The 13,529-nt window shown below is 30.5% G+C and overlaps 1 protein-coding gene across 1 annotated transcript; it reads right to left on the bottom strand.

The window, feature by feature from the left end:
• Positions 1-4,967: 4,967 nt before the first annotated feature.
• On the bottom strand, positions 4,968-8,755 carry LOC132739721 (uncharacterized). The gene is made up of 2 exons (XM_060727509.1): positions 8,531-8,755; positions 4,968-5,985 (listed from the first exon to the last, which is right to left on the bottom strand). The coding sequence occupies exons 1-2, from the start codon at positions 8,753-8,755 to the stop codon at positions 5,812-5,814; spliced, it is 399 nt and encodes a 132-aa protein (XP_060583492.1). The 3' UTR covers positions 4,968-5,811.
• Positions 8,756-13,529: the final 4,774 nt, after the last annotated feature.

The raw sequence follows: 13,529 nt of genomic DNA, 5'->3' as shown, positions 1-13,529 counted from the left end.
TCCTTCTATTTTAATCGCTTGTTTTCGTTTTTGTTATATTTAGCTTCTTTGACAAAAGTAGCAGGTATTTATGTTTAAGGTACTATTATGCAATACTTACGATTTACGAAATATGACAATAAGTTAGTAACGAATCACATACTAGGTGATTTTTCAAGTAATTTCATATATATTAAGTAAAGAACGGTTCTGTCAAACATCATATTGATGGTCAAAATGGTTTTATGTTTTTAAATGTATTATTTGTGCGTGTATTTTAGGATAACAGTTTCAGTTTGATAAAATTATAATGATAATATTTATTATGAAATCTGACGTTTTTTCCTACTTTTCTCTCTCTGTTTGGTAGTTACAAAGCTTGTTAACTTTCCAGGCTGATTTAACGGAATTCACACATTGTTAAAGAAAAACCTACCCACCGTTCGTTATAAAATTTTATTGTATTAAATCCATGTTAATAAAAGTTTATATCGAATCACGAATTGGATCGAGTAATATAATCTAATGCAATCAATTTATGATAAATGATATTATATGATACATACCTTTTACTGATTTTCTTAATTTAATTAAGATGTTTTATAGAGGTTCTTAATATGCAAATTACCGTGCTTATACAAGTTTTAAAGATAATTGAATTGAGCTGAAATCTTATTTCATACGATTTTTTCTGTTTAATAAATTCTTCTATCTGGAAAACATTGTGTGTGGAATTCAAGTTTAGTTTGGTTGCTACTGAAGTAATCCAAAATTTAAAAACTATGTAAAACAACCATGGGAACTAATTCATGTGGCTCTAACATCGTACACCTTTAATGCATCACTGTGAATGGAAAGTCTAGAATTTCTCTTTATCTGTGATTCTGGCTCGTCGGATATCTTATAATGAGATCAATCAAAAGTAAGAGAATTTGCTCGAACATTTGTTGATGCGCCTGACATGTTTTAGTTGTTTAATGACGTTTGTTTAGTTACTAAAATGCAGAAATGTATTGCATAAACTATATTTTCTAGACAAAATCACGTGGGCTATATTCAATGAATCATTGTATGATACATTTTAGCAAAACGAATTGCTTAAACATAGCCAACTGTTAATTTAACTTTTCAAAGTATTTCACTCGGACGCATGAAGATTTTTTAAATAACGCAGGATCATCGATGCTCGAACAGGTTACATTCTACTGAAAGTTAAATGTGAATTAATAAACGGTTGCTCCGTCAAATGTATATATACTATTACTGATATAATTTAATCGTTAGTTAAACCGATAAAAATAATTTATAGGAAAATGATAACAGTAAAAACATTTTGCATATTATAAAGACAGAAACATACAATATACAGAGTCACACACACGTGCCAGCATCTTATACCGAATGCTAGCATATATGTATTATCGTGACAAAGTGATAATTAAGCGGAATATATAATATCGTTTATTAGAATATATTTAAGAACAAAAACGTTGAATGAATAAGAAGACAAAGATGCAGATAGATTATAATGCTGAGTCATAAAGATAATGATGACACTACCATTTGGAAAACTGTATTGATACGCAAGCAGTTTATATATCTGAAGCTGTAATTTTGCAGTGCCATTCACCTGGTACTAAATAAGAATTTCTGCCACTACTGATACATAAAGATGAATCAGTCGTAATTGAATGTGATGTTATGTGACTTGGAATACAACAAGTTTGTATGCAAATTCAAATTCAGCAGCCATTTTCACTCACACGCACACACGCGTAAGTCAAATTATCAGTTATTTTCACGAAGTCACACGTAAGTTAAAATATTCACTTATGATCAACATGCACTTACATATACGATACATATTACGCCAAAATCGACGTACATTCGGTTAAGATGAACATGTACTCTATCATTTCAGTATTTAAAATTATTATTGACGAAGATGAAATGCATTAAATTATTTTTCGTTCCTGACTTGTAATAAATAAAGTATTTCTTATGTCCCCTTTATTCCACCGTTTTATCAACAGTTTAGCGTAAATTGTTTGTTTGATCATTCACACCGACAAACATCTCTTTAATAGTGTCGTTTGTTTACGATTCTTGAAAGGGAACAATTTTATACAACCAATCAGTCAATGTAGATTAGTCTTTTAATGGAACCAGATAATGGATAAATAGGAAAAGAAAGTATTTACACTCTCTATTTTATTAGTCACTCGATCAGAAATATGATACATGTATATCAATAAAATGTCATATCTAACTTTACAATTCCTAACGATATCAGTGTTTGAGAGTCTCACGTTCACATAAAATGTTCACACAGATAAATCTAATTATAGAAGTGTAAATGTATAACTTATTACAATACGGCAATATGTATGTACATCCATTTAGGCCATCATTTAAAATAGATGCAACGGAATATATTTTATAAGGTTTTTTTTCACATAATATGTATCTGTTATACATATTGTAGTTAAATAAAATGGTTAAAGCTAAACGGTGTTGCGCACTTTTGTTGTGAATCATTTACTTGATAAAGTCGCCATACTCGGATTTTACTTCTCAAAAAATGCAGTATAATGCAAAATTCTTTATTATTTTTAAAATCAGTAAACATACATTACTTTCAAACAAATCTTTGCCCTCTCATCTGTCAATAACTTTGTTCACCTAGTTCATGTTCTTTGCATTGTTCGGTGCCGTTCATGTTTGTCAACGTAGCTGTAGGTTTTCTAGGCCACATTGCTCCCTATTGCTGATCTTTTTTCTACTATTTCCTAATTAGAGACATGTTCTATAATGATTGTTCTACTTAATCAGTGTGGAATTTCAGACGATCCTCTTTTCGACCGTAATCCTACCTGATTATATACTACTGTTAATTTAGAAGTTGATACTGAATGTGTTTCATGTTGCAATGCTCTGATTTCAATAAGATAATAACTTGCAATTAGTTGACAGTGTTGTAGAGAAAAAAACCAATGATTTATACCGACAAAGTAGAAGAATACATTGACCTCAAATCATTGGCACTAAAATGTGTTTGAAATGGCATTACATCAGTATTTATCCCGATTTTCCAACGCAAGGATGAAGCTTTATAAACTTAAACCTCACATGTAAAAAAACAAAAAAAAAACATAGTTACATATTGTTAATCTTGTTACTTGTTAACTTATAAGAATAAACTTAACACGATTCGTAATATTTTCAAATTAACATAGCAATATGTTTTACTCAAGGAATAAAAATTGTCATGTATTCATATATCTTGGTTTGTAATACTTCATGTACTATATATTTTTACAAACATCGTTGATGATATAAACTGAATAACAAACATCGTTGAATGATATAAACTTAATAACAACTGTATTTTAGTTATATAATGCACAAAACCTACCTACAATATTACGAGACACGGACAAGATATATACATTATTTAAATATATAAACAAAGTTATCGAATCATCTTTACCTGTGACAACTCCTACTAAATCATTTCCTGTTACTACAATGACTTTAAAGTCATTGACTTCAGTTGACATATCAGTCTGAATGTCGCAGAAATTGATTAAAACAAGTAAAATGAAAGTATTATATGGAGAATTCGTACAAATGCAATGCCTTGGGCGGAAATTAAATTGACATAGTAGTTTTGTTACTTACAGATGAACCGATTCTGTGATGAGAAAAGTATTGATATAAAAAAGGAACTCAAATGTTTTTCATTTTCATAAATACGTGTTGTTTAAAAAATCATACTTTGTGTACATTACATGTAAATGTTTGAATTATACCATTGAAATGTCATTTTCTCCTTGGCAATACTTGGAAACAGGTGTTTGAGCATTCGTGCTTTAAATGTAATTTGTGCAAGTCTAAACGTTTTTGTGGTAAAATATGATAAACAAGATCAACAAGGAAAGGCGGCGTTCAAAGAACGCAACCCCCATATGACCCAGCAACAAGAACCAATGGCAAGGAGCTCAGGCGGACCCCAAACAAAAACAGGACAGGGAAAAGACAGAGCACGGACAGGTTAATCAATAAATGATAAATAATTTGTAACTGATTAGGAATTCAAAAGAATAATAGGCCCACAAAGGGGAAGGGGGCAGGAGACCGGGGGAAAGGGGGTTTAATCAAAGAAATAAAAACTAGAGGCAATGGGGAAGATACTTACCGTAGACGAGAAAACAACAAGGGACACAAGCAAAAGTGTCACCAAAACAGTATGAAACAACATAGACATACTTCTGAGGAACACAGTGGGGCGCCGCCTTGGAACGGTCAGCAGCATATTAATGACTGCTGGGGAGTTTAAACCGGTTAATGGAGCACCAAACCTCGCTCTTAGCCCCACCATGTTCCTATAAACGAGACAGTGTATATAAAATGAATCCCCGCCAAGTGAAATTCTAACAGTTGTCATGGTTACAAAAGGTTAAATAAATAAAACACTAAAATGACCATGTAGAAACATATAAAAGTAAACCCAATGACCATAACAAAAGTACTCAATGTCCTAAAGGAAGACAGAGCAACAAGAAAATCACCTACAAGGGCCCGACGAAGCAAGGCAGAAGACGAACATTAAGACAATTCAGTCCCAAAGGGCTTTACGAACTATCCATCATAGAGTCTCCCACTTGGTCCGTCAGATGCAATCAAAAGAGGAAAGCGTAGTGTCCAACTGTAACAGGGTTGAACACTAAACATGCAGTATGTCTTAAAATAGTAGGGTCATAACCTCTTTTAATAAAACGTTTCATGATTTTAGTAAAAACAGCAGTAAAAATTACCATGACCCAAAATCTTACTAAGTTTGTAAATCGTATCGCCATAAAAACCAGGAGCAGATTTAATCAGATACGATTGTCAGTTATCAAATGGATATTAAATCAATGTCCCAATGTCTTTAAACAAGTCAAACGATTAAAATTGTTTCTAAGAGAATTTCTAGACACGATTTCAATAATACAAGGCAGATAAAATAAAAATATGATCCAAACAACAAAGTATTTTATTAATCGTGGATATATAACGTCAGATTTCAAAGATACAAGGAGATAAAATAGAATATTCGCTGACGGATAATATATCTTGATTCTTCTTACAGTATCAATTTGAATGAACATGTCACAATCTAAGACAAGACTTTCTTGAACTAAATGCCGAACAAAATTATTATTATTCTAGCTTATTGTCAGTGAAAACGAATCTGATGTATATGAACATGAATCAAATGAAAACGTGATAATATAACGTTTATTTTCAGAAGAGTGGTATTTTTCATAGACCTTTATGATGGAAATTCAATAGCTCGCATTTTATTGTATATGTCCATTTCTGTTACACAATTCATGTTGAAAATTCACCTTTATCCTCTTCAATGACACCTTGTTCTTATTTCACTTTCATCGTAAATTCCTCCCTTTTATTACATTTTGCAGTTGACATCAATAATCGTTCATTTCAGTCTTATCAATATCAGTTTCTTCGAGACAATTTCTCATTTGTATTAATATTAAACTCCAAAACTATTAAAGGAAAACTAAAACTCAAGATTTTAACATTAAAACGTCTTTATACATGCTTCTAATTAACGACAACAAAACTGTTTAGACAGGGTCTAAATTAGTTATATGGTGTATATATATTATCCGAACAACTGAAATATGTCTCGCAAATTCCGCTTCATTTTATTAAGTTCTTAATGCTTTTATTCAATTTAAATACTTTTAATTACTCATACTGGTTTCTAACATCTTTTCATGTGTTTTGAGTCTGCTGCTTTACATACAATTTAGCCAATATTTATGACACGGTCCCAGAAATTGACATCGTATCATATTTATCACTTTGAAACATCCCTTCTCTAATGTGAAACAATATCATATCAAATAGTCGAGTCCATGCATGCTCCAAATCGTCACACCAGAAGGCTTCAATATGAGGCTTAATAGCAACAAGGAAATGCGGGAGTATCACCTGGAAAAGAAAACACCCAAAAACATGTTAATGTATTACTTTTAAACACGTATGTTCAATATGTAATACTGAGTTGTTTAATGAGTTACAGGAATAACAACTTGGCCACTTAGATCTATTCAGTTGTTGATTTAGACTAAATCATGAGAATCATAGCGTATAACTCACCAAGCGTGAATGTATAAATACTGCGATTTGTTTTTGTTGTCCAGTATTATGCATATAATTTAACCAATATCAATCACATGCCCTTGCAAATATAAAGAATAAGAAAAAAAAAACAAGAAAAAACAAACAAACAAACAAAAACCGAAAAATATTTGTAGACAGCCACAACAGCTGTATTAGAATAATGTCATGGCTTCAGACATGATGATTAAGAGTTCTTTAAATACAGCAGATCAAAAGTACAAGTTAGTATAGAATAAATGATTACACATTTGTTTTGATGCGATTTAAAGTGCAGATTGACAATTTAAAAGCAATCTTTAATATTCAAGTGATAGTGCGTTTTAAAGCACGCAAAGTGAGCATTAACTTTCACAAAGTATTTTGCTTCCTAGCACAATATAGGTACCAAATTTTAATCCCCAAGAGGCTTTGTTTTTCCTCACGGGTAATATAGAAGAATATCATTTTAATCAAAATACCACTCCAATTATCAATAAGTAGAACACCTCTTAAACTGCAAGAAACGTAAATGTATGTATTTGATATACAAAACTCCTTTTTATGGGCTAAATTCCCAAATTATTCATCACTATGATATAAATAGTAATAAAGTTTCCTTTTAAAAGGAAAGGCTTGCACAGTTGTGCCTTCATAAAGTGTTTATTTAGTTTGTTTTTATTTTTGTAAAAACGAATATCTTTTGTCAAAACAATTTGAAATCTATTCTCTATTGTATAAAACTTGTAAAGAAAATAATCAATCATAAAAATACTAACTATTCTATCATTCTGAAAAGGAAACAAGTGTGAACATTTCATTTCCAGAGAAATCATTCGTTTTGGCAGTTTCTAATTTCATTTATATAGCATTTTTATGGACAAGTAAATGCACTAAAATACTTCGTTACGTGGTACCAATTAATAAGCATGTATCAACTATGTTACACAACCGCAGATACGGTAAGGTTAATGATATGCATGGGCTATTTTTAGATTACCTCACTGCGTTCATTAGATCTAAATATAACTCGATCATGCACTAATATTCTCTGTGATTTGGTAAGCAAGACCACCCTTTGGAGACGTAACCATCCTCTATTGTATAAGGTATATATGTTAATTAATATACAAAACTAATACAGACAAAAACAATTATAAAAAAAACTAACTTTTGCGTCTTGAAAAAGAATTGAAACGTAACAATTTCGTTTATAATTTATTACGGTTTAAACCGATAAATCAAGTAAAAATAGAAATCCTATTTATATAAACAAACTGGGATTACCGAAGTAACTAAAATAGCTTAGATTTCCGTAATATTACTTCGTCTGATTCCGCAGTATGACGGATTCGCCCGAATTGTCACGATTGCAATCGGAACTACATCGGCTATAATCATTAAACCGAAGAGTGACGGAAAGGGCCAAAAAGTTGCGATTGGCACGATTGCAGTTGGTTTCTCGTTCAATCATGCACTAACAAATGTAAGCAGGAAACCACCTAACCGGAACAAGTTTTCCAAAACAAATGGGCTTGCAGCCGTGGCTGCAAGCCAAAAAATAAGTGATGCTTAAACCTACTTGTTTTTAGTAGAATAAAAGCTCAATCACATTATAATATACTACTTTATTAACATAACGTGTTAAGCGAAGATAACCAGTTAAATATTATTTGGAATATTTGCTATATATACAAATCACACATAATTAAATTTCTTGATTTACAAGTACTTAATAGGTTCAGTGACAGTTAAAACCTACATCGTTGACCTCTGTTTCACTTACAATACTCTTATAAATACGACTTATGCATGTGTCTATAAGTGTTTCTTCTCACGTGAGATTTACTCCACCAGGGACTCCATTGCATTATAGTATTCCAGAATATTGCCATTCATTGAAATGTATTTGGAAGATTTTCTATGTATAATTTCATGTTTATTCTAAAAAGGCGCCATTAGTGCGATAAAATTACACTAAAGCTGGACTTCATGGACTTTGTGTGAGTCTTTATAACATGTTATTCTCAAGTATACATACGAAACAATGTTACAGTGAGAATAAAAGCTTGAAGAGTAGTTGGCATACTTGTTTCCATGCTTTGACACATTTCATAGAATTGTAGGAGCATAAACACATAATAATAATAGATGGAAGAAAATAAAAGAAATTGCTAAGGGTCAAACTAAGGGCAATGTTCGGATAATTGAATAGTTGAAACTTTAGCAGTTATCGCAATATGTTTATATATTAGTGTAATTCTAACTCTTTTAATTAATAATCTTACACATAAGAAGTATCTACATTGAATATGTGATTTATTTGATTAAAGAAACTAATGATAAAATATGTATTTCCGTAGTAATATGACCTTACCTCTAGATACTCGATAGGGACTTTATACTGCATATGATGGACACCAATGTTTCGAAGTGTTGAGGTCATACTGGATGGTTGATCTAGACGAGCTATACATTTATCTATAGTAGACATCACCCTTAAAGCATGCTTTCTTAACAATCCTGTGTTATGAAGTTCGTCAACATTTTTACCTTTGAAAGATGCAAATGTTTCTTTCAGTTCTGGTTTGCTTTCAAACATACTGTAAAACAAAATAAAATGAAGGAAAAGATAAATGGGAAATATTTTGTGTTCGTTTTTTACTTGTAGGAAATATCAAACAGAGTTAAATGTTCCGCAGACTTAAATATAAAGCTGTGTAATAAAATTATAAAAAAGATAAGATATTTGTTTCAATCTTTTTTATATATCTATTTATTCATTAATTTTATTTATTTATATCTCTATTCATTTATTTTTCTTTGTATTCTTTTTCTTCTTTTTCTTTTTCTTCTTCTTCTTATTCTTCCTTTTCTTTTTCTTCTTATTCTTCTTCTTATTATTTATTATTTAATTATTAATATTTTTATTGTTATTATTATTATTATTATTATCAAACAAAAAAAATAATTTTAGCATCTGTAAAAACAAAAAAGTTCTTTGTCATATTAGTTCAATAGAAGAAAATATCAATGCACCTTATAAACGTAAATACTCCGATGTTTGCAATTTGTGAATTTAAAACTCTCCAGTTATTCCGTATAACAGATTTTTGTTCATCAGTCAATCCCTTTGGTCTTTCACAATTAAAATCAGCATGACCAACTTTACTAAACTTCCTCTTTTTAAATATATCACATATACAACCCATCGGTGACACGTTGTAGACCTTGAAGTTGTCTTTATTTCTTTTTTTTCTTCTATTTTCTTGATTCCTATATGTTTACTTTATCATTATGCTTAACTAGATTCATCACAAACAGTTAATTTAACATTTACTCTGTTCGAATGCAATAGCGCTGTGGACAGTGAAATTCCAATAAATCCTAGTAGATGTATTGAAATAAGACTTGTAGCAAATCAACTTCAAGCAGGCAGCAGCTCTAAGACTTCTGACAAGTTAATAATCAAAGCCGAATAGACGGCCTTTTTATCGTTCAACTCAAAAAGTATCTTCCACTTTGACAAGAATTTACTATACAGTTACAGAACATCGTTCAATCTCAGTCAACGTTTTATATTAATTTACAAGTAATGATATGCAGTGGATTAACAAGAGAAGTACCTGTAGTACTACTCTGACATTATAAAAATTGATAAGGAAATGCGCACTCTCAAACAGTATGAAAATGTACAATACGGGCACAGCACAGCTTCAAGCTCATCAAATATGATTTCTGAAATTATGTACTCCGTTTCGTACAGAATAATAACCATGATAATAATGCCTCTCAAAGAGAAACAAAACAAAAATATAAGCAACAACCAAGGCAGACACACAGTTTCAATACATCAATGGTGTAACGTATTCTCTACAAGTTCTTTGAACATTAGTACTTTGTTTTTGCTAATAAAAGGGTAATTATAATGTTACATAGTCTATTCATGGTGTATATTGACGACTTATATTTACTAAGTCTGCTATATTTCGTTAATTATGAATTTTATCTTTTACGGACGATATAGCAGTATATGCACTCATTTATGTTACAAAACGTATCAAGTAGTATCTAAATCACGGAATAAATCACACTAAGTGCCAATCAAAAGAAGCGTTTGTTAATAAAATATTTTATCAATGTTTGAGAAATTATTTTTCATGATATAAAACTTTTTGATTTATAATATGTATTGATCTTAAAGATAAAAATGGAGTATTTTTATAAACAATCTTATGGTCAATATATTTCTCATTGATTATATATATACTTGAGACTTGCAAGCGGGTGGTTAACATACTAGTTGACTTCACAGTACTTGCCCCTTATCGCTCTAGGTTCAAATACCGCTAAATATTTTGAATTACTTCACGTGAGGACGTTATTCAGCTAAGTGACAGTTCTCCTCAGCTGCTCTCTATTGCCTGAAAAAAATACATGCATAGGCAATTGTGAGGTTTTCCTCCATCAGCAATACTGGCGAGCTGCAACATGATCGTTCCAATGCTGGTGTTTCTTGAAACAGAACTAAAATGAATTAATTCAATTAATGAAAAATGTTCAATGAAACATCTTGTTTAAACATTAGATTTTTTAATGTGATGATCGTACTATTTTACTTAAAATAAACTTTGTAACATGCCTTATAATTAGTTTGTAGCGTTGGCTGTGTTCATATTTCAATCAATTTAAGTATATCATTTTACAAAGAGTCTTAAGTTGAACATATTATTTTAGTAGCCATATGGGAAATGCTGAAGAAAATTGAAAAATGAAATGTTTTATGTACTACAAAATACCAATAATGATTACGTGTATATTTAATAAAACGGGATTCCCCAGAGGGCAACCAGTATGTCAATTATTGGTGTTTCCTCGTGTGTACATGTGGAGATAAAACATATTGAATTAGACTGTTGACATGGTAAGTCATTTATTGTAAGTGTTAAGAATGTTCCTGTGATTTAACTTTTACATTAAATCACAGGATTTCTTAATTAAAGCTTTGATTTAAGCAACTGTGCGTATAATAACACACGCAGTGTAATGCTTGGAAATTGAAAAGGGATATACTTGAATGAGATTAAAGCTTTCTTGTGTAGTTCGTTTCGTAGTGTTTATAAAAATGTGTAGAACAAATGGTAATATAATAATGTCTCACTACTTATTGTTTCAATGTCTAGAAAGACATTGAATATTTCGATAGCATGAAACTCTGAAATTAAAAGAACATGACTTCTGCTTTTTGACAATATGGGATGCATATGTAACGGAATTAAATTGCGATGTTCTAGAAAAATCGACCCTAAAGAAGACTACGGCACTGTCCCTCCAGCCTTAACACAAGATGAAATATCTGTGTTGCAAAACAACTGGCAGGTTCTTAAAATACACCTAGCAAATGTTGGAGTAAACACTTTCATAAGGTAATTTCTCTACTTATAGTAATGCTGTTTTAGTTGAAAGTTATTTACATTATTTACATGCTCACATATTTAACTTCCATTTCGTGCTTTACGTATCAAAACCACTTTTTTTCAATTACAATTTTAATAAAATAATTTCACAAATTGTTTGCTATTGACTTTGTTCGCTTTTAAAATTGTTTGGACTACTTAGGTCGATAATGTAAATGTAATTAAATAATTAAATCTTCACATAAAGTACTGTTGACAATTCTATCACTTGTCTATGTAAATGTGTCTTTATTTTATTTGTTAAAGTCGTCAGTTTCAAGTGCATCTTTAAAACGAATTGATTTCTCACTACATAAATATGATTATTGAGCCGACTTAATGACAAAATAATGACGCTCTTTGTCTCGTTTGTCATTATCAAGGTACGTTCCAGACACAGAATAATCAATCTGTTTTTAACATCTTTCATAAAACTAAACTATTTCATTCTATGATATAAAGACAAACAGAATATTATATTTTGAATTGTAAATCACTCTATCAAAAAAGTTAATGAGTTAGATCCGCAATTGATAAGACATTAAACTATATAATGCTGCTCGTTTGTAAAGTCGCTTTTCATTGTTTATATTATTAGAAACAAAGATTTTATATTAGCCTATAAAAATGTAAACCCTTTGCATATACAAGTACAAATGTTGCTGCAATGCAGCAATTGAGGAGCTCCGCGCCAAAAAAAAAATGCGCTCGTTACGGATACCTTACCAAATTATTCCCACGCACATGTCATGTTATATTCAGATTAAGAACTATTTTAGATTTTTTCCGAATGTTTTGTAAACCATTTTTTGCATAAGTATACTTATCTTATGCACTGTCCATAATTAAAAAGAGGGGAAAGATATTTAATATAAAAAAATGCTTTCACTGATGCCTACCTGGTAAGGAAAGTAATTCCATTGAATACAAACAAGACTTACAAGACTTGTTAATGTTATGTGACATGACTGTACTGTGTTCTGTTTGTGTCACTACTGTAGTCAGTAAAATAAGATGATAAAAATATCAAAGTCTGTTTTTTTATTATTATAATTGTAACAAATATACAAATAGTAACAAAAGGGACTAATATTTTAATATAGTAATATTACATGCATTTTTTCATGTCAAATTAAAAAAAAATGGTTTCTTTCAATACTGAAAGTAGAACACACTCTGGAATGAAAAAATGGGATGAATTTCAAAAAGATCAAATCCAGGAATTTTTTGTTTGTTATATACGCGTTACATGGTGATACAGTATTTATCAATATAATAGAAGACTGTTACCTGAATGTTAGGCAGGTTTGAGGAAATTCACTAACACCATGTTCGTGCGAGTCAAAGACATAAAAGCTATTTGACATTGGTGATATATAAAAAAACTATTGTTAATTGATTTGAAGCACACAGTGGTATGCAATACCAATGACGCCAATGAAATGTAACCTTATAAACTAAAGTATAATTATTTCAAAAGAACCAATATATCAACATGTTATTATTAAACATTTAATTTCATAAATATAAATTAAGAATAAGTATCAAAAGCAAAATTATTAAAGTCTTATGCCTGAAATCTTCTTTATATTGACAAATTCAATCACTAATAGTATACTTGATATGCTGTGTGTAAATGTAATTCAAAATGTAACAAATTATAATAACATGTACTACTAAAAAAGGGAAATAACAAATTTATAACCTAAGTGTGAAAAGTCAGAACATTTATTGGAGAGGTCATCAGACCTCTCCACAGTGTTCAGACTGATTGCTGGCGGCATCCATTTTTGCGTATCTGATTGTAGTGAACGAATCTCATTTAAAGCGTAAAATCATTAGGAGTAGTCTGCAAAAATTGTTTTGCGCATGCTCCGTTTCAAAATACGGCTTAACTTGAAAGAAAAATTAACATGGAAG

Source organism: Ruditapes philippinarum, unplaced genomic scaffold (assembly GCF_026571515.1).
Source record: "Ruditapes philippinarum isolate M1 unplaced genomic scaffold, ASM2657151v2 ctg781_1_1_1_1, whole genome shotgun sequence".
In the NCBI taxonomy this organism is placed as follows: domain Eukaryota; kingdom Metazoa; phylum Mollusca; class Bivalvia; order Venerida; family Veneridae; genus Ruditapes; species Ruditapes philippinarum.
The sequence above is the reverse complement of the archived record's forward strand: the minus strand, read 5'-3'. Positions and strand labels throughout refer to the sequence as shown.